General features: G+C 44.0%; 2 protein-coding genes across 2 annotated transcripts; both read right to left on the bottom strand.

The window, feature by feature from the left end:
- Positions 1 to 1,029: 1,029 nt before the first annotated feature.
- On the bottom strand, positions 1,030 to 20,420 carry epg5 (ectopic P-granules autophagy protein 5 homolog (C. elegans)). Its single transcript, XM_079269420.1, has 45 exons — positions 20,189 to 20,420; positions 19,219 to 19,839; positions 18,250 to 18,510; positions 17,954 to 18,152; positions 17,693 to 17,829; positions 17,462 to 17,569; positions 17,305 to 17,378; positions 17,044 to 17,152; positions 15,764 to 15,878; positions 15,535 to 15,685; positions 15,290 to 15,451; positions 15,043 to 15,200; positions 14,580 to 14,731; positions 14,168 to 14,308; positions 13,873 to 14,034; positions 13,664 to 13,786; positions 13,308 to 13,570; positions 13,079 to 13,219; positions 12,822 to 12,966; positions 12,207 to 12,404; positions 11,695 to 11,802; positions 11,496 to 11,618; positions 10,291 to 10,457; positions 9,945 to 10,181; positions 9,712 to 9,835; positions 9,424 to 9,568; positions 9,119 to 9,290; positions 8,792 to 8,954; positions 8,526 to 8,668; positions 8,279 to 8,435; positions 7,858 to 8,052; positions 7,549 to 7,762; positions 6,932 to 7,119; positions 6,585 to 6,792; positions 6,380 to 6,455; positions 6,047 to 6,150; positions 5,755 to 5,930; positions 5,024 to 5,248; positions 4,724 to 4,933; positions 3,545 to 3,689; positions 3,215 to 3,457; positions 2,690 to 2,903; positions 2,384 to 2,602; positions 2,157 to 2,271; positions 1,030 to 2,045 (listed from the first exon to the last, which is right to left on the bottom strand). The coding sequence occupies exons 1-45, from the start codon at positions 20,240 to 20,242 to the stop codon at positions 1,863 to 1,865; spliced, it is 7,728 nt and encodes a 2,575-aa protein (XP_079125546.1). The 5' UTR covers positions 20,243 to 20,420; the 3' UTR covers positions 1,030 to 1,862.
- A 1,736-nt stretch (positions 20,421 to 22,156) lies between these two features.
- Positions 22,157 to 25,749, bottom strand: LOC306779140 (protein limb expression 1-like; the record flags this gene model as incomplete). Its single annotated transcript, XM_079270931.1, has 6 exons — positions 22,157 to 22,564; positions 22,669 to 22,746; positions 23,758 to 23,853; positions 23,944 to 24,090; positions 24,961 to 25,166; positions 25,680 to 25,749. 6 exons carry the CDS (start codon positions 25,747 to 25,749, stop codon positions 22,208 to 22,210), a joined length of 954 nt encoding a protein of 317 aa, XP_079127057.1. The 3' UTR covers positions 22,157 to 22,207.
- Between the last annotated feature and the right edge of the window lie 1,613 nt (positions 25,750 to 27,362).

The following is a 27,362-nucleotide window of genomic DNA, read 5'->3' as shown; positions in this document are numbered from 1 at the left end:
ACACGTACTACAGACGAGTCGGTAAGTACCAGCTGTGAGACATTCAGTTCCCTTTATTGAACTTAGTTTTGTCTCCGTTGTGGCAGCCAAGCCCCGTAGCTCCCTCCTCCAGCAGCCCTACAGACCCGACTCATTCAAAATAAATGCTTTTGACATTAACAGTCACCACATAACACAGGCAATAAGGCCAGCTTCAGGCTGCAGAAGCACAGCGTGATTATTATCGAGATGGCACAGAGCAACAGAAGTGGGGAACTGACTAGGCAAATTCTAATTAGAAGACCGTTGGACGTGCAGTGCAGTGCGGCGGTCTGATATATCTGAACTGCAATCTGCCTTTGTCCTCACATGACCAACACATTTGTTTATATAAGGTGTGAGAGCCAAATATGGTGTTGGAAATATCAAGAAATGTAACTGTTATTCTCTGTGTGAACATTGGGAGGCGCTGTACTAATATCCTGGGCTCAGGTATGTAGGTACTAAAGTCACTGTTGTCGTCGGGTGTTTCTGGCCTCGGAAGGGTTTTGACCGCTGTGGCGGTAACAGCTTTTGTTGTCATTCTGCAAATGATGCGTTTGATTGTCGGTGGAAGCAAACAGACTTGGTTTTAGGATCCATGCAAAGCAAAATAAAAAGGACTCTCACTCTAAAAAAAACTTGTCTGTGAAGGTTGTACTTAACACAACGCACATCAATGGTAACGCATGTCAATTTAGGCTTACAACCAGGTCACTCCTGGGAAAGACACCTCAGTTGCTTACAGTGCTAGACTGGGCTCCTCAGAACGTCAGTTATATAAACTCGCTGAACATAGTTCCTCACCGTAGTGTCACACTAGCTTCAACAACATGACACTCCAGGTCTCTTGAGTAATACCAACAGCATCAGTACTTTGTATTCCAGTGCACACACTACTTTATAAGGAGGCAACGTAGTGTGGGCCTTTGTAAGTGGTGCTTAGTGGAGCTTCTAGTGCATGTGCTTATTCAGGCTGCCGTCTTTGTGCCCAACAGAAACAACAAGAAACAAGATGAAACAAGTTTATGGTCAAGAAGGTTTAAGTAGCTGAGCAAATTAAAATAGCATCTCTTTGGCAGAAACAAGGAAAGCACTTTCGGCGGGACAAAAACACAAGACTGGCGAATGTTCTGTTACTAAACATGATTACTTCAAACAGGCAGTCATTGTATTCATCTGTATGTGTACAGCATCTACGATTGAGAGATTGTAGCTAGATGCTAGCAACAACAGCTGACAGCTTTTCTGGTTCATTCCTCCGCCCCATTTTAAGAAGGTACTACTGAATCTATAGGCTTATTAGATCTGTCCTTCGACTTTCTCCAAATAATCTGTGGACCCTTCAACTTTTTCTGTTAGATTCCACATGCAGGTGTGAAACTCACACCTAGAGCCCAGCATTGAATTCTGCTTCAATATATAATATATGTGCAACTTCCTCTCGAATCAAGAATAGAACAGAAGGGTTGAAGACCAACAGGCAAAGTTACATCAAGAGCGACAAGGCATGAACATGAGAAGAAAGCAAAGTGCGAGTAAAGAGTAGAAGTTAGCACGAACATTTCTTATGGCTGCGACTGGTTTTATGACCCTTCATTGAAGATTACCAGTCAAAAAGTATTTTTCACAAAATGCACAGCGAGCTCTGGTGAACAGTCCTTGCTGATGAGACACGTGGCTCTCGCTGATATAAAAGCAACAGCCATTCAATGACACTACTTGAAAACTTTGTGCTCCAGAAAGATTTTCTCTGTACAGAAGAGAGTTCAACTGTCACTGTATTTGCCGCAGACAAGACAAACGTCCACTTGGATCTCCAGCAGTGTCAGGTTCAGTCGTGGTTAACGGATAATGTGTAGGTATCTGAGGTCAGGGTATAGGAGGTTGGCCAACAGGGCCAGCAGGCGCGGTCCATCTCTGAGACAGTGTCCTGGGTAGCGGATGAACTGGACGGCTTTATTCACAGATTCCTCTAACTCGGCATACTGCTTATTGCTGGGCATGGCCTCCAACACCCCCAACATCTGCATCCACAGAAAACACGAGCAACAAACGTTTTTTTTTTTTTTTTTTTAGGAGATGGCTGCAGACAGGAATGAATGAAAAACATTGCAATTGCAGTTTTTGTTGCATACCTGCTGTGCTTTCGCAGAGAGCTGCAAATCACTGGTGGGTTGGAGTCGAAGCTCGGTCTCTGATGGCATCTGGATCGACAGGAATGCTCCCAGACTGCGCACCACCACCCTGAACCTAGATGTGCAGTGGACATGGATTAACAGGAGGGTTATCAACAACGACAAATACATATCTTACTCTGTTTTCTCTGTGTTTTCATTGGCTACTAAAATGCATGCAAGCTTACCTATTAGAAACAGGAGACCTCTTCCCCAGGCCGATGGCTCCTAACAATCCAGAGTTCAGTCTTTCTTCTCCCAGCTGAAGCAGCCTGGTTTGCAACCTCAACAGACCCATGACGACTCCCGACACTTCAGTCTGTCCCGCCTGCGGCTTCAGCTGCTCCGCTGACAGACTCAGCGCTTTGTGCCACCACAGAAACAGCTTGGCTTCATCCCCTGGACCACTGGACACACAAACGCACACAAACTGACATGCTACAAAGGACTAAAAGCCATAACAAGCAACTAAATGAGAGAGTGAGGGGTCACACCTGGGGAACACTTGATTGGTCCATGTGGTAATTAAAGCTAGAGTCCTCCTCTCATTGGCTGCTGTGTTTTCAGAGTTAAGGCGCTGCAGGATGAAGGCGTAGAGCGTCAGGAAGCTGCCCCCCGATTGGCTCTCAGAGAGGAAGTCATCCGCTGTGAGCTCAGGCACCTGCAGCGATGCCAACACAGGACCCCAACCTACAGACTCCTCCTCAGCTGAAACAAATACACAGACAGTGGGAAAAAATACTAACTCACTAACTTTTTGGAAAAAATTGGTCAACTTGTATAAGGAAAAGACCGACAAAGAAAAACTCGAGACTTAAAAGTCTATCTTATGTAAGACAGTCTTATGTAAGAGTATGTACAGCATACTAACATGTGCATGTGCACAGGACAGAGATATCTACTAGAGGAGAATGCTTTATGACTGTTCTCTTACTGTAACAGTGAGCAGTATACCGTACAAGCTTTCCCCCAAAAAGTAGTGTCAGATCTCAGTGAAATAAAACTGTTACTCTGGTTACCGTGGTTGAAGTACGCTGTAATGCACGCCTCCATGATCCTCGTCATGTGCCGCACTGACGCAAGACAGCGGGAGCAAGCTGTGAGGAGAGGCAGGATAGGGAAGCCCCTCCCCTTCCTGTCCAGCCAGGTAATGACATGAGCGGCAAGCGCCTCGCCCGTTGACACGCCGACCCCATTCAGCAAAGCCAGAGCTTCGCTGAACAGACCGCAGAACGCCATGTGCCTCTGCTCCAAACCCGTCTCTGCAGAAGGAAGTGCAGTCAAAGTGATGAAAGGATTCATTACTGATGGCCGATGTTGTTGAGGGGAAGACGATGAGGACGACTCGCCTGGTGGGTTGAATGTGACGACGCTCTCCAGAAGAGACTCCAGCTGAGCCTCCAGGCTGCTGAGGCTGATGCTGCCTCCCTGCTCCAGAGTCACCAAAGACTGCACACACCAGCACACATGCGCTCCAGCCTTCAGCGTCTCCTCCTGGAGGAAAGTAACACAGATTACATCGTTTGCTTGGGGCAATGCTGTACAGAAATAGATGCATTACTTTGTCATTTAGAATATATTGTGCATATTCAGAGTATGTGTCCCCAAACTAAGAGCTCCTGTCCCCCAAAACAGCTTAATTGTTAAGTGTACAATTCAGGTATCAAGCATTACATCACTTATTACTGTTAACATGCAGTTTATCTGATTTTAAAAAAGAGATTTCGACAGATTCTTAAAGTAAAATATGTTGTAACGTTACCAACTAGTAAGTAGCATCTAGTTTCCACATCTTTTCATTCATATTTTTGCTGTAATCAGTTGTACCTACAGTATGTTTGACAGAAAGTGTATTTTTAGGGATGGCGTTGAAATACACAATGGAGTAGAGGAAATACATTATTGCTGGATCTGTGTACAGTAAAGCTTAGAAGTGCATTTTGCCACTTTGGAACATCAAGTGGTGTATAAAATTGGCTTGTGCTGCTCTACGTCAACAGCAACTGTAAGGACTTGAGCGATGCATTTATGTAATTTGGCTGAGTGATATAGAGCTGACAAGGAAAACTGAATTGTTTCAGTCTAAATTTAATACGGATGTTCCGAGCCTCCCACTTTAACACAAGATGCATCTGCCTGGGGCAGAGTAGATACAGATGAAAGAGATGCAATAATCTTTATATTTTTCAACATAAGGCCTCCTCTGTAAAATACAGCCATTCAACAGCACTCATACTCGATCTAGTATCTCCATACACCCTATGAATGAACTTTCATGAAATCTCAGCTGCAAGATGATGTATTATTATTATGTATCGGAGTATCATCGGAGGATGTTTTGTCATATATTTATGGGCCTGAAACCTCGACTGGGCTGCCACCTACTACATACAGAGCTTAAATGTAGGAGATTATCCAACTTTAAAGTACTGTAGCTATGATAGCTCAATTTAGACCTTAAGAGGTTCATGATGCCGTCATAAATCTGGGATTTGACTTGTAAAACAAACAGGTTTGTATTGTCCCACCCTGTGTGGAACTTCTTGAGGGAGGGGCCGGAGCCCAGCAGCACTACGCAGAGATTTCAACAGCAGCTGAAGCGCAGAATCAGCACTGAGCAGCAAGGAGGGCGGGTAGTGGGTGCCGACATATCCCAGAATGCCCTGGTATGAGGACAGGTCCAGTTGGTGCCAGGGCAGAGAGGTGGATTGGACCAATAGACTGAGTAGAGGAGAGTCCTGGAGGTTGAGGAGGAAATAAATGAAGATTGAAGGAAGGAGGGACAAGAGGACTGACTGTGATGGCAAACCAAAATAATCTGGATTTACCTGCTGACTCAGGATTTGTTCCTCCTTTGCCAAAAAAACTAGCATGTATAGTAGATAGACTAACATGGTGTGCGACTCCTTCTGAGTACCCGTGTCCTGTAGCGTTGGATATGTTGTCAGGGTGGGAGGCGTTTGTAAGTGGTCACTTAGGACACTGACCCAGTTGACTTTACACAACACTTCTCCTAGAAAGAGGAAGCAACTCTTGGGACTTCCTCTCTCCACCTGCAGTCACAGGAAGGAGAGAAAATTGTCAAAAATTCACTCTGAATACAGAACTAGAAAACAAATCCAACTTATTGTATCTTAACCGACTGTGCTCAGAATATGTATTACTTCTGGCTATTTGTTTGAATCTGAATATCCTAATTATAAATACATGTATCTCACGAATTTGGGTGGGATACATGTGAAAATAACATATTGGTAAAATGTTACAATGGTTTATTTTTTGGTAAGCTTTCCCATTCATGGATAAGCAATAATAAGCAGCATTTTAGTTTTAGTTACTTCATATGTTTAAAACTGTGCAGCTTCTGAACAGCAGCCTCTAAAGATCCATGTGAGTCTTGAGAGACTGGAGCTTGTTTCCAGGAACAGAGAAGTCAAGCTAATAATAGGAGCTAAGACTGAGGTCTCAAATTAACAAGCTCCCCCGTGTTATGCATGTCTAGACCAGCGTGCAGTGTTGGGGGTCAGGGGGTTGGGAGTCGGAGAGCAGAGTGTCTCACTTTGAATAGCTGCTCCATTAGCTGGGTGTCCGGGTGCAGGTGTCTCCAGGGCAGGCTGCGGAGGTGTGCGTGGTAAAGGTAGAGAAGGTACTCGGGTGTATGGTGAGAGGTGCAGCTCTCACAGTAGTGCACCATACACAGCCACAGTGCACCTCTCTGGCCGGGGAGCAGACAATCTGAAACATACACACAGACAAAGTTTTAAATAACTTTAACAGTGCAGACGAAAAATAGAGTAGCAGCACTTACAGACACTCACTCATGTGTGAACAAAGGACTGCTGGGTACCCACCTCTGAACTTGTGAAACAGTGCGTCAGTGAGTTTAGCATACAGGCCAACCAGACATCCTGCCGCACTTGCGTCTGTCTCCAGCCAGGGGTAGCACTTGAGGTTACTGAGACAAAGAGACACTGATATTGACATCTTCTTTGTTTTTCATTTCCCTGGAAAGCAATAAACTGCTCTCTACATGTATCAACCAGAATAATCACAGTACAAACCTCTGGCCACATTAGAGACTTCATTGTGACTTCAAGTTCTAACTAACTAAATATCTAATGTAGTCTTTGAGTTCATTTTGTGTGTAATGTACTGCCCGAGAGCTGAGGGTGTGTGATGCTTACCCGCCATCATCAGTGTCCAGAGGAAAGATCCAAGGCTTGAATAACTTCACAATCTTACTGTGCAGCTCCTGCAGAGCTGTGAGAGTGCAGGATAAAAGAACACTTTCATACTGACAGGAACAACAAAGCATATTCCCAAATCAGCTGAATTATATTATTGATGAAGTTTTACGGTCCTCAACATGTGCTGACAATTGGCGGATACCTTTCATTATTTTGCCGCTGCCCGCCGACTCTCTGGCACAGCCGCTGAGCTGCACGTTGATGAGACAATCAGTCAAATGGTCCCAGAAGGAAACCACCTCACTGATGTAGGGAGTCCAGGCTGAGTAGAGGCCAAAACTACGGAGGTCTGGCTTACTGAGACGACTCCGCAGGAAGTAATCACTCAGCCAAGCAACTGTCTCATCCACCTGTTGAAAACCAATGAAATCAAATCACACAGCCTTGTTGGATCAATAATACAATAATGCAATTAACATCATATCATTTAGTGAGACAGATGGGATGACATTCTGCAACAATCTGTACAATAATACCAACATTAGTTACCTGCTGAGGGGAGAGGCTGATGGAGGCTCTGTAGGGAGAAGCTGGGGATGCGACAGCACGGCCAGAGGCATCAGTGGTGTTGAGTGCTTGTTCCGTTTTGCTTTTGGTATTGCGGGATGGAGGTAAGCAGCCCAGCACTCGCAGAGTCACCTTCCAGCAATCAGGACTCAGTAACTGGTTTGAGGAGCCTGGTGAGGTTAAGAAATGGCTTTAGTTTGTTGAAGAAGTTGCAAATCAAACATCTAAATCCAATATTCTTGGAATAAAAATACTTAGATCTCTGATTTTGCATTTGTGGCTTCTTTGGAATCATTTTATCTCATTAGGACCTAAACTTGATAAAACACAAAAATGTACATACGCGTAAACCATTTTCCAACTAATATCTGATTCAGTAGCTAACTTTAGTTTTGTTAATTAATTAATTAAATCTTTTATTGTTCGGAAGATGAGTAGGAGGCATTCTTTCAGAGGGATGAATGTGTTTTGATGAATCACTTGAATGAGCAACAAGAGGACTGATTGCTCCGAATTGTATTACCAGCCAGGACCGAAGAATGAAAAGCTGTGTGTAGTCCAATGTGGACACGCGCACACACACACACACACACACTTACTGGTCATAAGCAGACGCAAGCAGTCACTGTAGTGATCGGGGAAATGGTGGCGTAAAAGCCAGGTCCAGTGTTTGGTGAAAAGGTGAAAAGGCATGAGAAGTTCCGGCTCAGGGTCTCGGCCGCAGACGCAGAGAGCGCCGTGGACCAACTCCAGCAAACGGGTTCTCTCCGAAAACACAGGATGGGCTTCATTCAGCCACTGAGACAAATCAAACTGGACAGGGAGAGGCAGAAGTGGTTTACTCTAACTGTACTGCTTTAGGTATTTATCATATTTCTTCACTGTGTTGCATTTGTGTCACGGCCAACCTTTGTGAGCAGCATGAAAATGACATCGGCACTGTCAAGGTGCAAGGATGTCACCACGTCTTGGTAGAGAAAGACGAGCTGATTGGGTGCTGAATTGGGAGTGAAGAACGGGGAAATGAGTGGGCAAAGGCGTCTCTGCTCCAGGATTGTCTTCAGGACACGACCACATTCCTCTGCATTCCCCTGGATAAACACCTGGACACAGAACAAGAGCACAATGCAATTCAAACAAGCGTTATTCCTTTAAAGGAGACTAACAAGAGTGTGAACAGCTGTGTCCTATTCAATCCCTAAAGCAGCAGTTTTTCTGAATCAAGTAGGGTTAACAATCCAACCCATAGATATTTACTCTTGATATAAATCAAGAGTACTTGATATAAATCTTGTACTGCCATGTGTGTGTGTGTGTGTGTCTGCGCACCTGTCCCAGTATCTCCACACACGAGGAGAGGTACTGCCGTGTTGGGGGATGTCGCAGTGTGTCTTCACACACAAAGGAGACCAACCGGTAGAAGGCAGACACCCCAACATTGTGCACGGCCGGTGATTTCTGTGCCTTATATATGTTCACCAGAGCCCTGGGCACAAAAACATGCATCAGTCAAAATGTATTGTGACATAGTTCATGTTTTTGTTTTTTTAAAGTAGCACTCTCTGTTTGTACTGACGTTATAAAGTTCTCAGTGTGGACAGCAGCCTGGGCCAGGCTTTGAGGTGGAGGAGCCATGGCGTCGGCTTGAAGCTTCTTGACGTCCCTGCGCAGTGACGTTATCTGAGTCTGCACTGCCTCCTGCCTCTGGACACACTCACACTACGCAGTAACAAACACATTAATATATCACGGCAAACACACTATAAATATATATATATATATATATATATATATATATATTATGTAAAAAAATGTGGCTAGTGGCTGGTTTAGTGGTCTTACTGTGACAGTGATGTTTGCGGGTCCCTGGCACGGCTGCCCACCCTTCCCTTTACACTCCAGGGCCATGGTGACTTTCTCTGGTTGGTTCTTATACAGTAGAGGAAGGCTCTCCAGCAGCTCCTGCTCCATCGCCACCTGCTGGGCTTCACGTGCAACTGCAATCCTGACACCAAGATGAACAAGTATTCCCTAATCACAGCGTAGCCTTGTGATTTTTGTTTTGATGTGTGGATTGAGTACAAACGAGTGTGTGTGTGCATTTCTGTGAATGCATGTGTGCCACTGATTATGAGGAAATGTTTGAATGTTTGTGTGAACTCCATGTACTTGGCCTGCTCCTGCAGGATGCTGAGGTCCTTCTGCAGCAGTTCAGCAGCAGCTTTAGAGTCCGAAAGGCAGGTGGTGGGGACTTCAACTACTGGTGCCTTCTGCTGCCGCAGGTCTGGAGCTGGACGGGGGACTGGATGCTTCTGCAGGTTGGATAGGATACGATCCCTTGCTGCACACAGAGAGACACAAAAGCACAGCATTGAAACTAGTAACTACTAAAAATAGTTTTAAATGGTTCACTTGTCCATTTACCACTGCATGTCTGCAGAAGTTAACCATTTTGTAATCTTTTGGATCAGTACCATTGTTGAGAGGGATGTCGTCTATGAACCCGGGGTTTTGAACTTGCAAGAAGATTGGCTCACTCTGCACCTTTTCCCACAGAGAGAGAACCTCTCTCTCGTCATACTGCAGACGCTCCTGGTCGACATACTCCAGCCACAGTTCCTACAGCGAAACATGACGACACAAATTAAAATGCAGGATCTACATGATGTACCACTCCACAACGAGATTTGACCAGCCTGTTACAAGTACTGTACCGCATGTTTTTCATTCATAAATGTAAACACACATAAAGATAAACCCACCTGCTGTCGCTGCATGACCTGTGCCAGTCGGTGTGGTTCATACTCTGGAGGAAGAGAAGGAAGGTATACTTCCTGCTTCTGCAGAGTCTCATCATCCAACCAGACAGCAAATACACCAAACAACCTGTATGCAACCAAAGAGCGGTGATCCGAGAGCCCGTTACCACACTAATGGCTGCCAAACAGCAAGGAGGAATGTATTTGAGTGCACACATAAAGCATCAGGGACCTACCTGACCAGCTCTGTGTGTAGCTGAGGAGAGGTGAGGTAAGGGGGGCGGGGCTTTTCGGGGCTTTCGTCGCCCTGGCTGTCTGATGAAGGGGTGTGTGGTGGGGGCACCCTGAGGGCCTGGCTGGCAGCATGGTGGAAGTCAGACACCTCCTGTATTCTCTGTCTCAGGTTACCGAGTAAAGCAGCCTGAGAAGAGGCCTGGAAGAACCTTCTGCCGATACATCCACCTGCAACCAGCCTGGTGGACGACACAACGCAAGACACGGAGCCGTCACATGGATTCTGCTTTATTCCTGGTTTGTCTGGCTAGGAATAGTACTGTGTGTGTGTGTGTGTATGCATCGTACCCATACTCAGGTCCTGGTTGTCTGAAGTAGAGCTGTAGAAACTTCTGCCAGACCAGGGGAAGGAGGGGGTGGTCAGGAGGCGTGGCTAAGGCCTGACACGCCCAGCGGTACACCTGCAGTCGCTGCAGAGATGGTGCTACCGGCAACTTGAGCCTCTGCTGGGCCTTCTGGCTCAGACACAGACACACCGTTAACGCCATCTACATACAGCAGTACATTAACCAGCAGTAGACCAGACTGCTAAACACTCTCTCTATGCCACTGACCTTTGATTTAGTAAGTCCTCTGTTTATGTTTAGTTACGACTCATCTCACAAATATTGGAATTACGCTGATGTTGTATATCAGGCAGCATCCAACACTAATCTTAAAGTCTTAATATAGTTTATAATAGGCTATGCAGATTTGTTCTCGTCTGTTCTTACGTAACCCATTTTGTACAACGTATGACACTCTAGTGAAAGCTGGTGTGACCGGCCATTTTGACATGTCATTGCAGGGTAAACACTTTAATTATGTCCCTGCTCTATTCAGGCCTGGTATTGTGCTGGTTGGCTCACTGAAATGGTTGTGACATAATTAATATAACAAGACCATAATTACTTCTATTGCAATGTCATGTCATAAAGGCTATTGTGAAAAGGGTTCATATGTTCACGTTTTTCAATCTTATGAGATTCAAGTTGCAGTAAAGCCTGAAAATGTGCAAGTCCTGAGTGTGTCAAACTTCACTAATTAGCTCATTTCAATCAGCTGAGTCAGTCTAGCAGCAATCAAAGGTTGCCATGGTGATGTTAACTGCTCAGTGACTCCTCGTCAGGCCTGCTTCTGGGTCAAAAAATGCAACTCCTCCTCGCTTACATGTTATTAAGAGTTAGAGTTGGGACGCTCTGATGAACAAACACACGGTGTGAAATGTGTGCGAGTGTAGTGTCAAAAATATATACAGAAGAAAAAGAAGACGTTTAAGAATAAAGACTTGGATCACAACAGGCCCTTTTCAGAGCAGCCATTTTGACAAGTCATTGCCGGTGTAATTAAAAACATTAATTATGCTCCCATTCTATCCAGTCATTCCAGTGAGCCAACGTGCACAACACCAGCATAATTAACGTTTTCTCCTCCACTGACTGTGGACTGTGTTGTGAAACCTTTTTCTAAACGCTACCTTTATTTTCAATATTTCCAACTTTGTGTCTGTATACCTTTAAGGCTTGTTCTGGGGGAATGTTGGGCTCTGACAAGAGCTCTTGTTCAACACAGCGTCTCAGCTGAGAATCCTCCTCAAACACGCCCTCCATGTTCAGCACCAGCCAGGCGAACCAAACCTGCAAACAGACGACACCTTTACCAACACGATCAGGAGCACTCGCACTCATCGTTGGTGCTGTGGAGACACCTTACCTCCGCACTCAGGGATTGGCCCTCTACGAATGAAGGCGTGGTATTTCCAGCGATCCAGCTAACCAGAGAGGAGAGCAAACCTCGATCTCCATGGTAACCCAAGGCATTCTGCATGACGTATGAAAATGTTTAAATTTGCAGCTATTGTTGGTGACACTGTGCTTATTCAGTGGTCCTAGCTCACTGGGGTTTTCGTGATGGAAACATTTAAAAAAGTGATTCATTGTTAGTATAACTTCAGAATATAATCACTAATGATCAGTTTATCACAGTGTGAACAAGAAGATGCTTGAACACAACTTTACAGCTTAATGGGTTTAAGGCGCTTGTTCAGCATCCCTCACCACCAAGCTCCTGCTCCTACTGTCATGTGCAGCCCATTAATGTTCATGTAATGTTTATCTTTACAATGTAACTGAAGGCAATTTGCAGTGCTAAATTCAGCAGCTGCACCTGTGAGACCTAAAGAGTCCATAAATAATACAAACATGCACCATGACTGAGTTAAATACCTTGTGCTGTTGGTACAGAAGTTTCTGCACACATTCCTCCTGATTGCGTTTGAAAGCTGCACAGCAGATCTGATCCATGAGGAACAGGACTGTTTTGTCCCGGTACCACAAGTTCTGCTGAGTCAAAATCCCAACCCAAAACTCCAGCACCGCCGCAGCACCGACACGACCGGGCCGTGAGCTCTCCACCACGTGGCTCTGGAAGACACAACACACATACCGGTATTTGTACATGTACTCTAAAAAACAAAACAACTTAATCTCATTTCGCAAGATGGTTTTGCTTAAAAATTTAAGCCAGAATTTGTTTTTTTTCTTGAGTAAATGTTGAGAGATTAAAACCTATATCATGCAGTTTATCTTGTGCACATGTTAGCAACATTGTTCTGGGTAAAATGTCAATGCTTTTCCTTTTGAAGACTGGCTTATGATATTACCAACACCTACTTACATAAACAATGTAAAGACTTTGCTGTCTGTTTCTTAACCTGCTATTCTTTAATGGTAATGTTCCACCTTTTTTCAAACTATTACAAAAATCCAGAATTTTAACAATTTTCTGTGATGGCTGAAGACTGTAAATGAATCTTTACATAAAAGCTCATTGTGACGGACCTGAATGACGCTGTTCAGATGTCGGACAACGTCTCCATAGGTGGTTCCTGTGAGCAGCGGTGCGACCCGGTGAGTGACCTGCTGCGTCACACCTTGAGGACACACGCTGTCGTACTGCAAGAACAACTGGATACAACTTACAAACCTGCAATACACAGAGGGACAACAGCAGAGGTGAGGATCATTTAAGTAGTGGAAATGAGGCAGCTGCTACAATAAATATGTGTTATGGGCTGTGTGTGAAGCGTCTTTCTTACTGAGCGTTGTTGAGCAGGTAGAAGCTGAGAGGGTAGGTTGGGGGGAGGATGTTGTCCAGAAGATGCACAGCAGCTGTCAGGTGGCGAGATTGTATCAGACTCTTCAACAACCCGACTCCATCAGTGCAAAAGTGCTCAAGACTAGAAAAAACGCAGGAGATGAACTCAATTCAAACTACAATGTGGAAATACTAGACAAGTACGAGGCAGCGTGCGAGTGAGTACAAACCTATGCCCCACTATCGTCATGGCCATGGACAGGTAGCATCCAATAGGGATGCCTGCTTTCACAGCCCTGATAACAGAGTGCATGCTGGGAGAGTGTGTGAGCTCTGGAGGAGGGTTGGACACCAAAGCGGGGACCGACCAGGCTCCTTTAGGGTTCTGGGCGTTGGCATGGAGCTTCAACCTCAGCAACAGTTGCCAAGCCCATTGACTAAAGGACGCTTCAGGAGACACGCCCAGACGAAGGACACTGGCAAGGTAAGACACCTGAAGGCAGAAGATAAGAGAGAGGGAGAGAAAGATGGAACAACAAGCTACGGTGGTTCACACTAAACATCTGTGAGCAGAGAGGTTCATCACCTGTTTGATTCCCTCTGATATGAGGCCACTGTACGGTTTGTCGGTGAGGTACTTTTGATAGGCTTCAGCAACCAGCAGAGCCACGTCACTGTGGAAGGATGACGACAAGGCCAAGGAGCCATCCTGCAAGAGGAAACCGGTTTACCTACAAACCCCTAAACAGCACTCATGGTATCTGGACACATACTTCTGAATGAATCAGTGACTACCTGAGTGTAACCCCAGTTAAGACCCTCCAGTATGACGCAAGCCAGCCGGTTCTCCACAGCAGACAGAGGATGTTGGAGCAGCCAGGCTCCGATCACACAGATTTCCTCTGGCCGTGGGCGCCACAGACTCAAAGGCAGCTCTTTGCACAAGTACAGAGCCACCTAACACACACACACACACATTAACACACAACACAGACAAGACAAAGTCAGAGCTGAATGACAAATAAGATATTTTGCTCTCAATGTAGACACCCCGCATGCTGTTAAGACTTTATTGAATAGCAATACCAACCATTCCCACAGCTTGTATGGTCTCTCTCAGTCTCTCCAGGAGCACAGAGATGACGTAGGGATGGACTGTTGCAATGGCAGCCAGCAGCTCTCTCCCCACCTTAGAGTAAGTTTCTCTGGTCGTCACACTCACATAAGACACCTGCAGCACAGATAAGAAGAGATGTAAACGAACAAGGCACTGTTTGTTTTCTAACCAAGGGACCAGGGTGATGAATCTTCTAACAATATAAAACTGTGTTTTCTCTTTGCTTCCCTCCTATTTTTACATTGGTTACCTTTGGTCATATATATGAAAAACACAGTATATATATAGTATCTGAGTAATTCAGTAGTTTTGTTTGACGTCTAAATTACTCCACATCTTTACTTTATACATCCCTCTTCTAGTGTTTTCCCTCCGCAACTCATACCTGGTACATCAGCAGAGTTATGGTTGTGATGAATGCGGGGTCAGAGTTTTGAGTCGGTGTGGCCATGTGTGCTAGTGCGGTGAGGAGGGAGATGCCATCAGAGCTGTTCACTTCACAAAGCCAGTGCTCAAACCTCTCCTGGTGCTCTGGGTCTGTAACAGACACAATACAATGAAATATGACGGTGGCAGATGTCAAAGTCAGACTGAGAAGAATAACGCTTTTTAGCCTGGCTTTAAAAATCTTAACGCAATAAATCTGCCAAATGTCTTGGAAATTGAGCTTAAGTCGTTTGAGAAAAGTTTTTTAAAACTTCCTTCAAATTTCTGCAATACATTCAGTGTTTCAATATGACGATGACACCATGGGGCCACATAGAAGCGTCACTAGAATGCCCATGCCAGTGTTTTCTTTAGGATTAGAACGGTAATATTTCGTGCAGGTTAGTAGCATATACTGGTACCTCTAAGAGCCTGAATGCAGGAGCATGTGTCTGTAGCAGTGCCGAGTGTTTCCGGTCCTGCTGTCTCTGCGCACTGCATAACATGAAGGACCCTCCACAGCATAGAGCTGGACAGAGTCCCATATGGCATCTCTGACATAAACAACCAAATTCCCAACCTGTAAGAGACGACCACAGAAAATAAATGTAAACTCATAATGTAAACTCATTAAAAAGTTCAAATGGAAACTTGAGGCCAACTCCTCACCGTTTGTTTCTGAGTACATGTAACACAGCTCTGAGGAAGAGATTGTCATATTCCAGCTGCAGTGTGTCCAAAGACAAAGAGTGTGCATGAGAGCTGCATCCACCAGCACCAGCTACACTCACATACCGGGCCCAGTGATCACTGACATAACACACTGTCATTCTGAGGGAGAGGAGACAGCAGTATGATTATTTAATGTTCCGTGCTGTACGTATAGTTTGACTGTATATTACTGGTGCACTGACCGTATGATCTGTCCTATTCGTTTAACTAGCTGTCTGTATCGTGCTCTGTTGTAGGTTTGAAGACCAAGAGCCAGAATTTCAATGAGTGAGGAGGCAAAAGCAAAAACACGCATCATCTCCTGACTGGAACAGGCCTGGGGTTGATACACAACTGGAGGGAAAGCGGTGTGTTAATTAATTCAGTGAGTGATACAAACCAACAGACAGACAGACAGACAGACTCTCTCACCCTGCTTGCTCATCCCCAGCATGTGTGAATAGAGCTGCTGGAACGGAAACTGGGTCAGCAGAGAGATCAGATCCTCCTCACAGAGCAACAACCAGCTGCTGTCTGGGTCCTCATCCTAAACACAGAGGCGGGAAACGCAGTTCGAGGCTAAATGAACACATACTGCACCATACACCTGTTTAACCTGCTAAGGGTTTTTTACGGCAGGATGCAAAGTGGAGGCTGTTTTTTATATATAATGTTGATAACAAGCAATTTCATTAAAAAATAAAACAATGTGAAAGAGTAAAAAGCATTACATAACTAGAAAAAGCATTTCCTGCTGAAAATGCTTTGGAATGCTGAAAACTGAAATTAATCGCAAAACATTGCTGAAAATAGATATCCAATTCAAAAAGAAATTGCAAAAAGCTTAATAATTCAAAAAGTTTAAAGATTACAAATATGAAAAGTCATATCACACCTCTCCTGAAAGAGCTGAACATTTGGATATTTGAACAGTTTCTGTGGCTTAAAAAAATTCATCACTGGTGATATTTGTAGTAGAAGTATTATTAGTAGAAGTATTAGTAGCATTGAAATAAGTACTAATAGTAGCAGTAGTGATATTTGTAGTAGTAGTATAAGTATTAGTAATTAGAAGAAGTAGTAGAAGACGTAGTATCAGTAGTCACAGTAATAGCTGTAGTATTGGTCGTAGTATTTAATATCACAGTAGTAGTAATAGTAATGGCAGTAGAAGAAGTAGCAGTAGTAGTACTAGTAGCAGTCGTACTAATATCTGTAGTAGTATTACTACTTTTAGTAGCATGAATAGCAGTAGTAGTAGTAGCAGTTGTCGTATAAGTAATAATAGTAGTGGTAGTAATAGCAGTAGTGGTAGTAATAATATTGATGGTAGCAGTAATAGCAGTAGTAGTAATAGTAGCAACAGCAAAAGTTATAGTAGTAGTAGTAGCAGTAGTAGTAATACTATATTAGCAGCAGCAGTAGTTGTCGCAGTATTAATAAGAGCATTCATTTTTTTAACAAAAAAGCCTAATTTTGAGCTTGTTTAAATACAATTAATCCATGGGGCTTTTATTTTGAAAGGGTGGTGCTGGGTGAGGGGGAGAGGGGGAGAGGAGACATAATCATAATGTCTGACACACTTAAACAGAGGTTATTAAATGCCTGGCTTCATCACAAGCATTTCAATTAGAATTCACTCTTTGGGGCTTTTATTTTGAAATGGGGTGTGTGTGTGTGTGTGGGGGGTCCTCTAAAAGTCTCAAACATACCTCCTCTCCCGCTTCATCAACTAGTGTCCAGTTCCCAGACTCCGGTCCAGAAGCTGCGGAGCTCTGGCTCTCACATGGCTTCAGATGTCCCAGAAACTCTGCACGGTGTCTGAGTCAAAACACAGAAGCCACTGGTTAAATATGTCAGGTTGTTGGACCCTGACAGGATGACCCGGACACTCACGGAAAACCAAAGACTTAAAGCCGGAGTGTAGAGTTCACAGTCAGTGATCAGTAGCGAACAGGATCGCTGATATTTACCTTGCAGGCGACATTAGGACGGCCAGAGCTTGCATAAAGTGCAGCACTCCACAAGTGCTCCCCCAAACTTGGATCTGAGGCAGAAATTGGCAAGACAACTCCAGTCACTATGTACAACCATTAGCCATGACAACACTAAATGACGTCTCTGACTTACCTGAAGGAAGGGTGCAGCCCACTTTCCGACCCCGGCAGGACAGCATAGAAGATGACACAGCAGGTACAGGTGCTCTCCTGAGCCTCCAACAGGCAGCAGGACCGCCACCTGGAGAATTGACCAGAGCCATGTAAGTAAACAAAACAACACTGCACCTCGACCGAGTAAGAAAAGTGGTACAGTGTTTGTGTGTGCGTGTGTGTGTGTGTGTGTGTGTGTGTGTGTGTGTACCAATCTCTCCAGCCAGAGATGGATGTCTGTCTGGAACTGTGTGTCATCCAAGACTCTACGAGTGAAGCTAAACAGGACACTGATGGCCTCTTTCAAGGGTTGGAGAGAACAAGGCTGTGTTTGGCTGCCAGAACAATCTGAAAACAAAAATACACACAAAGCTGATGTATGTGCTTAACAGTAGTATTATGCATGAGAGGCGTGCTTGTAGCAGGCTTCTTACGGCCACTCCAGGGCATGTCGAATTTATACGTTTCTCACCTTTCAGTAGACGATACAAGTATGATTCCACCTGGAGGCGTGACAGCAGAGCAGTGTACGCATGCAGCGCCACCTTCTGATGGAGCAGTTCACTGCGAGCTTCAAACAGTCTCCTGAGCTCAGCCAGCACACTCTGACTGAACTCCGCCTGCTGGAAGCGGTGGTACCCACACACCTTAGACTGATCTGCACACACACCCTGCAGGGAAGGGATTACATTAACAGTGTCATGACAGCAGAAGGCTATTCGTTAATAGTTTTATTATATTTCTGCTTTTTTGTTTTAACCTCCACACCTGAAGAGTAAGCTGTTCATCTTTGAAGCTCCAGAGACGATTCTGCGTGCTCTTGCAGTCAGAGCACTGTGTATGTAGCAGCGTGTGAGATTGGGTCAGCTGTCTACGGCAGCGCCAGTAATTCTGCAGAAGTTCGTTCAGTTCGTGTTTCTCCTGCCGGGCTAAAGCACAGAACTCGGCTGCACACACTTCGACACCCTCTAACCAAGCTTGCAAACCTCCACCGGGCTCCCAAACACTCAGCTGCTCCAGCGAGAACGGCTGTAGAAGAAAATCATGAGGTGATCTCACATGTTAATGCATCTGTATATGTAAGGACACAATCATCTCAGCAACATAACAACTATGTTATTATCTAGGTCTGGACAAAATAGACCAAATCAAATATCTAATATTATATTGTTTATACACTAATATAATGTTGGGGGATGACAAACTTTTTTATATCCATGACAACACAGGTAAAGGCAGTTATTGCTCACTCAGCTAGAACCGTCTACATGTAGAACACCAATAAGCTACAGTCACTTTAAAAGCATAAAACATAAATTAAACTGAAATTACAATAACCATTAAACAGTTAGCTATTATCATGTTGATATTTATTGTGTGAAACTTCAGTTGAATGTACTGACAGAGTGAAAAGTCTGCTGAAATGGTGAATCAATGTGCAATTGCATGAGAAAATGAACGAATTTTATCACAAGTCAGCTTGTGAATATTATTTTGCCAACAGCAAATACATTATTAATTTTTCAGAAACACTGAGTGAAGTTATAATGTACTACCTTTTAGATGTTGTGCTGTTTCAGGGGAAAGACATTGACAACCTTTAAATACTGAGATGTTCGACAACAACTAAAATGTATGTATAATACACAATAGAATTTAAACCTATTCATTATTTTGAAAACCCCACAGCTGTACTCATAATCTAATTTAATGTTACCTCTTGGTCTGTGAGATTACCTGCATTTCTGGAGCTGTCTTGGGTAACTCTGGGTAGAGTTTGCTTCTAGAAAGTTCTGCTACAAACTCCACAGGCTGCAAATTTGGGGAGGAAGATTCCTGCTCAGGAAGTGTCAACACTGCAGGTCCCTTTTCCCTATTTTTCACAGCTTCCTCGCAGAGCTGCATCACGGAGCCCTCCTCCAGTGTTGGGAGAGAGGGGTACAGTGCAGGGGCACTCGGGACATTTTGGATCTGAAACTGAGTTAAAACACACGGCTGATTCCACGACTGTTCATCTTTTTCCAACTCTGTGGTCTGTGCTGCAATGTTAAGCTCAGCCCCATGAGCTGCCACTTCACCGTCCTCTTCCTCGTCATTTGATTCTGTCAGATGCACTGCATCCTGTGACGTCTGAGGTGACTGTAAAGTCTCAGTTAACACTGATGTGGATAAAGTATGTGAGGTCTGCTGTGTCTCAGAGGGAAGATCTGATGGCTGTGTTGTGGTCTCAGGGGGCTGCTCCTCCACTGGCTCCTGATATGGCAGACTGAGGGGGATGTCGGTGAAGGCCTCATCACAGACAGCTGAGGGAGCTGTGGCTCTTTTGTCTTCTTCTGCCTGCTTCTGCTTCCTGACCAGCTGAAAATATAAAACAACAATCAGAGAAAACAACATAACAAGATGTGACAAAGTGTATGTGACGAAAGCGCAAACACTGTGATGAATGATTATATATGTTTGGATGTTGGGCCTTTATGTTTGGTTTCCATGTTATGCAGATTTTTTAAGTTTCCTCCTAATTTCTAAAGACACGTATGTTGGATTGGACACTCTAAATAGTCCATAGTTGTGAAAAGGAGTGCTCTTGTTGTCTTGTGATGGACTGGAGAGACATGTCCTGCCTCAAGTCCAACACTTGTTGAAATAGTCTTTCCACCTGTGTCACCTCAAAAGAAGAGAATATAGTATAAAGGACTTGTTTAATCACCTGAGATTTTCCGCCGGTCCTTGCCTTGGTCTTCTTTGGTCTTGCAGCCTCCATCTTTAATGTCTGCTCACATCAGCTTTCCCCACTGCTCAGATCCCCTTGACATACAGCTGACTTCGATGTATCCTGATCGAAACAATGCTGATGAACTGACATCAAACAGTCCTCATATGTAAACTAGATCCACACGAACAGCAACCATTATCTGTATTAGCTAGCGAGGTCTATCTTGTGATAAGCAGTTAGTGGCTGGCTGTGTTGCCAAGATAAACACTTGTCACGGGTTGTAAACAAAGCACTGCATGGAGAAACGTCGCTGTCGGAGGATAGCAAGGCAACAGCTAGCATGTATTTTAGCATAGACATAACATCTCGGGAACACATGTTTGTAAAGAAACAAGTCCCTGCTGATTAAAGTCGACTTCGCTAACGTAAACAACTGAAGACGCTGTGCCAAGGCTAAACTAAGCTAACGCGTAGCTTTCAGCTCGTTACGCTGTCTTTCTCCGAAGTAATGTATTTACCAACGGCTCCAAGTGTTCCGTATTGTTGCTCACATCATCAAAATAAGATGTTAACACCTCGAATCGCGTGACATGCGGAGGTAGCCCCGTCTGCTGCTCAGCTGTCATTTGTTGTGTTTGTTCCAGGAACTCCGCAATCGCAGTCACGTGACTACTCCACCTCTCTACGGAAAGTCAGAGAGCCCAAACTGTATATTACGTAAACCGTAAACACAACCAAACACCACACTGGCTTTCTGAAAGGAAACATATGTTACAGAGTAATTTTAGTACCGAATGTAATAAGTTTTATTAATATCAAGAAATCTTTTCCATGAGAAAATATCAAATCAAGACACACAATTAACAGCCTCCTCAGTGCATGATTGTTTACTCTGATCTCAGCAAAGGTGATTATACAAGACAATTAGAATTTAAAAAGCACCTGACCATTCCAGCAGTGTTCATATGAATGCACAGACAGGTCATGAGTCACAGAAAAAAACATTTATTGACAATTGAATACTACAATGATGAAAAAGAAATCCCTTTAAATGTCTTTCCCTCTCACTGCTCAACCAAACCAAAGATAATTTAATGTTTTAAGCCTTGTGCATTTTATCATAAGGAACATATGTGCTAGTTCTTATAATTACAGCTGCAGTTGACGTGACCAGTCATCCAAATCTCTTTCAACCCAGATTGTATTTCCAATCCAGCTGCTCTTTGACATTATCAAATAAATGTGTGTCGGAATTATAACAAAGTGTCTGATTCATAGCATCCAGCCAACACGTCATCCAACATGTCACACAGTCAGTCAGTATCCTGAATCGCCTTGGCAAGTAATTTCCATTTAGGATATTGACACGCCAGATGACATGCTAGACAGAGCAGGAGGCAGTGAGAAGTATTAAATTGCTGGTAGATGAAGTAGTTCATAGGCTAAATATATAGTTTAAAAATCCTGCATTTTAAGATACAGGGGATATTGTGTATCATAATATACTCTCAAAAAGACAACATCATTGAACATACATAAAAGCTGTTAAGTAGAGTGCTCTTTGTACAGAAATTGATAAATGGCCACTGCTACAGTTCAGCTAAATGTACTGCCACTGAATTGAAATCATTTGTGTGGTGTAGGGGTTAAATTTGAAAATACATTACACATATGTTTACATTTTATAATCACAAAATAGTGTGAATAACATTGAAACATTGTTTATACAAAATGTAACTCTCGTGATTACAGAACTCTTATGTTCACAGAAAACCTGAAGAAAATACAATGCTTAATATGTTCGGTTTTAGCAAACATGTAAAATCTCAGAGATTAGTAGATGGCAGAGTTTTAGCTCATCCACACAGTCAAATGACACGTTTTACTGTCCATCCTCTACCTTCTGCTTCAATCTAGTCAAAGACAAGTCTACCATGAGCATGGTGAAGGACTGTTCGGCGGCTATATGTGTTTGCGAGAGTTTTGACTGTTTTGACTGTTTGCTTTGTGTTTTTATGGAGGGTTGGTGAAGGACTGCAGGGCGGGGTTATGGACTTCTGTGTCCTGGCTGCATAATATTTGTAAAGGAAGTTGTTCTTGCTTGTGTGTGTGACTCAGCGCCTCGCTGAAGGCCTCAGGTGTGTGGTGAACGTACGCTTGACTCAGAGCCAAACTGAGGATCTCTGTCTTTTCCTTGTAAAAGCGCAGCTCTATGCCTCTGCGGTGAGCCAACACCAGCTCCCTCTGCGCCACCTGCAGCTCCTCCCCAAGTCGCCCCGGTGACCTCTGCTCCAGTCCGAGCCAATCCAGAGCCATGCTGCTGCGTATATACTCGTCAAGTCCTCGCTGAGAGTAATAGGAAATCACACTCTGAGGGGGAGGAAAGAACATTAGCAATCATCAGACTGTAGCAGCATACACACTGATGCTTTAGTTAAAGTTAGCTGAAACCAGGGATGAGATATGACCTTTACCTGTCGAGAGCACTGCCTTTCCCTCAGAGCCTTCAGTGTCCCGTTCCACTGCAACAACTGGAAAATTGTCATCATCTCCTACAAAGGGAACAAGAGGGGGAGCGAGTGGGTGAGAGAGAGAGAGAGACTTGTACAATCCATGAGTAATTACTTGAATAACAAACCCAAACATCCAGCTCTGTGTACATAGGTCTGACAAAGATGACATATTATGAGGGCATTTCTTGAGGTCACAGCTTAGCTGTGGATGATTGGTTTGAAAAGATGTTGTAAATCTTTACGCACCAGGTAGGTTTCACCCTGATGTATAAAACGCTGTCTAACTGACCAGCTGCCATGTGTTAAGAGCTGGTGACATTAGTGTTAAATAGAGAAAGTCTATACATGAACTGAAATTGACCTAATGAGACCCAGATGGAAAGCATAACACACAAGTTGTCTGGGGTTGAAGTCCATGTTGTATCTGCTGGTCTGTTTACTCTGTTTCCAGCTTTGCATCCACCCTGAGCTACTTATTTATGATTCTGTATGACTTCCAGCACCTCCTGGACTGACTGCATGTAGAGATGATCTGAAGCACAGACAGCCGAATACCTCATCACTGGTGCTGTGTGTGCAGAGATGTTAATGTATGTGTGTGAATACATTTCATTGTGTGCATGTGTATGTACAGGTGTGCATGTATGGAGGTGTGTATATTACTGGGAATCTCTTTAGCAGGAATGATAATGGACCTATTTCCTCCTGCTAATAACCCCCTTTCTACAGACTTCTGCTTATTTACACAAATATTGGCATGGGAATAAATTAGCAAAACTATTCTATGGGGGGGGGGGGGTAATTATAACAATGGAGGGTGGAATAACCCCCCAGTGGTTGTCATTCTTGTCATGTTTGTCTTAATAATTCCTTATTGTGTAAAATGATACTGCTTTAATTGGGGTCCAATTATAAACAGACAATTTCAGATCCCTGCGGCAAAGTACCCCTTCATAAAGCCTGAATCCTTTGAAGCAAATAGATATTTCACGCAATTACCACATGATTTATGAGCACAGTAGAAAAATAGGCCTTGGCTTTATGTTTTACCTGAAACTCCAGCATTGTCTTTCCTACGTAGGAGCGGAGCAGCACACTGTAGGTTCCTATGCTGGTGCTTGAATCACAAGCATCTTCTATAGAGACCTTTACAGAGACAACGGTGCAGGTCAACATTCATGTTGCGACTACATTCTCATAATAAAAGTGAAATACCGCGCGTTTGCACCGGCTCACACTCACAGCACTGTCTGTGGCCGCCTGCTGCAAACTGTGAGTGATGAACTGAGGGTTGATGCGTCGACACGGCAGCTCGTTCACAAGTGAGTTCATCAGAGCCACACGAGCTGCATCCCTCCGAGCTTCTGCCTGAGTCTCACACACCTGCGGATGAGGAGATGATGAACATAAAGGGTTAAGATGCCAAAAAGAGTGCAAAAAGAAAAAAGATGTGAAACCTTGTCACATCAAACTGAGGTTTATGGGTCTGCTGATGTATGTGAGCCTGGGGTTGACTGATTTGAGTGAACAAGTTCGGTCTATAAATGGGCGCCCGCTCTTAGTTAAAGGATGATGATTTTACACTTCATTACAGCTAATCATGGGATCAGACCTCAATTCATCAATGAGATTAGAACATAAGAGGCATTCACAGTTGACCAATCACATGCCTTCTCTGAGCTGGGGGCTGCTGTCTGGGTCACAGTGAGCCCATAGAGAGGCATTGTTGGATTTAAACAGCACAACATAAATTTAAATAAACCTTAAAAGTGTGTGTGACTGTGTGTTTATCTGCATTAAATGACCTTCAAGTGTTGCTTGTAAGCTCTTACCTGACGGGAAAGTTGATGTTCGACAACAAATACTTTTGGTCAGAAAATGAACAGTTTGTGTGAACCAGGGGCTGTTTTATTTTTTTATAATTTAGTTGAGATCTAGTCTGTGTTGCTGCAGCAAAAAGAAGAGAAGCAATTGCAGATTAAACAGTATTATTACGATGTATGTAAGCACAGTTCATTTGAAACTACAGCCACACCAATCGTTTATATAGTATAACAAACTAAGTGATGTGTTGGTTATTACATTTACAACTGATGCTTCCACGCTCTCTGCAATGTCACCATCAAGAGAGAAACATCACCTGCATCATGTCTTTAAAAAATGCTAACTTGTAGTTTATTTTTGGTCAAGTACGTGTACTTCCAACGTCATGGAGGACAACCTGCCAGGCAGCCCAGATGATGATAGACACACCTTATAGTTACCAAAGCAGCTTCCGCCTGGCAGGGTGACATAGCAGACATATGGAGGACCAGGGGACGGTGCAGACTCGTACAGCAGCAAGCTCTCCGTGTGGATGGCTGCGTCCCCAACAGAACCATCTGATTCACTGGAGGAACCATTCAACCGACCTGTGTGCCTCTGCTCCCAGAAGTTATGGAGCATGGCCACTACATTCACTGCACACATATAACAAGGACACATGTCAAAGGGAAGACGGATGAACTTTCATTTGTAAAATATTTTGATAACTCGTCTGTGTTATCATCCCAAGGTTTCTTTGGTCTCGCTCTGAGTAAACCTGTAAGAATACGTGTAAATGTTCACATGAATATAGAAGCCAGACATCTGTAAATCAGCATTCCCAGACAGTGTTTATTGAAATAGAATCAACGGCTGTAAGTGGCACCCCATAACTTATACAAATCAGCATTTTGTAACGCGTTGAGCTTATTGTGACCCTGAAAAAAGTTGAAAAGTTTCCTGCGTCCTTCACTTTGTGCCAAACTATTGGCTGCAGTTCAGTCTATGGCAGCAGGGATACAAAGACTGACACTTGTTGGAGGAATACTTTGCAGCAATATAACAAAGTAATGAGAAAACAAGTGGTTACAACAGTTGTAACAATTTGATTCTTTTATCTAAAACAAAAAGATATGTCCATTTCCTGTTGAAACTCCTCAGTTACTCACAGTCTTTGGTGCTGGTGTCAGTCTCACTCTGTGACAGGTATGACATGATGCTCTCCTCCACTTCGCTCATCTTTACCCAGTGTTTGCTTCCACAGTGGCCTCAAATACAATCAGTCCACTTTTCTCATCAAAATGATCCATCAACAACAGCACACATGACGCTAGAAATGAGCAGCCACGTCCGCCATCACAGCTCAGGATGGGAACACCATGAGGAATGAACTCAAAATCTGAAAGCCCCTCTACTCTCCTTTTCTCCCCATCTCCTCCTCCCCTGTGTGAACATCCCACCAGGGTTTCTTTTTTTAAGCGGACCACCTTTGTCACCCTCGCTGCCAATTAGCTCAGGGGGCCCCTCACTCTTTCTACACACACACACACACACACACACACACACACACACACACACACACACACACACACACACACACACACACACACACACACAGAGAGAGGTGCAGAGCTGGAATGCTGAGCCCCTCCCCTCAGGCCATGCAGCTGGCTAATCCCTGAACAGAGTCGGTCAGTTAAAGACCTGCACAAAGTTGCCAAGTTAAACCACAGATGGCACAATGTACCACCTTGAGGAACAGGAATAATATTAATTTGTGGAAGGTATATTGCTTCATGCTTCTTTTTATATGAAATACCCTCAGTGCCCACCATGTTAGGGACAATTCTACCCAACATGAAGTGTATAAGATGTGTGGGGGTGGGATACTTTTGACTTCACACACTAATTTGAGACCACGGAGCACCGGCTCTGAGCTCCATTCACCCTTTTCAATATGAATGCCCTTTGTTAAAGTCTGAATTCACCCGCTCTCTGAAAGCCTCTTCCATATAAATGAACCAAATTCTGAGAAAGAAGTGGTTTCCTAGCTCCTAAGTCCTCTGCTTTCTCTTATTTGACATCTGTCCGTCTCACAGAGCGTTGGCGTATGCGTGCCCTTTTCATGCTGAATGTGTTGGTGTGTTTTGGAGCATGTATGTTGCCACATGCTTTTATCAATCTCTACTTTTCTGATTGGATGCTGGGAGGGTGGAGATAGCGACCTATTCAAACTACAATAATAGTATGGAGATCTTTGAACCTTGGGAGTTGAGAACAGAACAGAAGCTTTTCATGAACTTGTATTCCGTTTGATTCTTAAAGCCACACTCACATTAGTCACCCAGTCAGCAGTATACCCAAAATAAACCTGATAATACACTTCATTCAGGAACACTCTCGTCATAGATTTTTAACCATTTATTGCAAATGGAAATAGCTAAACTTGGTGCTGGTGGCTCCACTCTTAAAATACTCCGAGGATTTAGCCAAGCAGCTACCAGGCCAAAACAGGGAGCACCATGGTTTGGGAGCCCCCCCGGGTTAACAGGAATGAGCCCGAAGTAAACTTTGAATACATTTCAACCATTTGCTATGCTAAATGAACTCCGATCTAAAAAAGGGTGGAGGCTGGAGTGGAGCAGGCAAAGCTTTGCAAGCAGTATGTCCGTCATAGCATAGATGTAGAAAGGATCAGTGAGGAGGGAGTCATTTAAATGAACCTCCTTGAGGCGAGAGTGGGCTGTGATTGGTGTGTGGCCGATGAGAAGCGATGATTCAATCGTCTGGCTGTCGGCTGGTTACAGCTGGGGGCGTATGACTTCCGTGTCCTGCATGAACTAAAGCTATGC

The sequence above is a fragment of the Melanostigma gelatinosum genome (genome assembly GCF_949748355.1).
Source record: "Melanostigma gelatinosum genome assembly, chromosome: 6".
Classification (NCBI taxonomy): domain Eukaryota; kingdom Metazoa; phylum Chordata; class Actinopteri; order Perciformes; family Zoarcidae; genus Melanostigma; species Melanostigma gelatinosum.
Note: the sequence above shows the minus strand (reverse complement) of the source record. Positions and strands in the feature narration are given on the sequence as shown.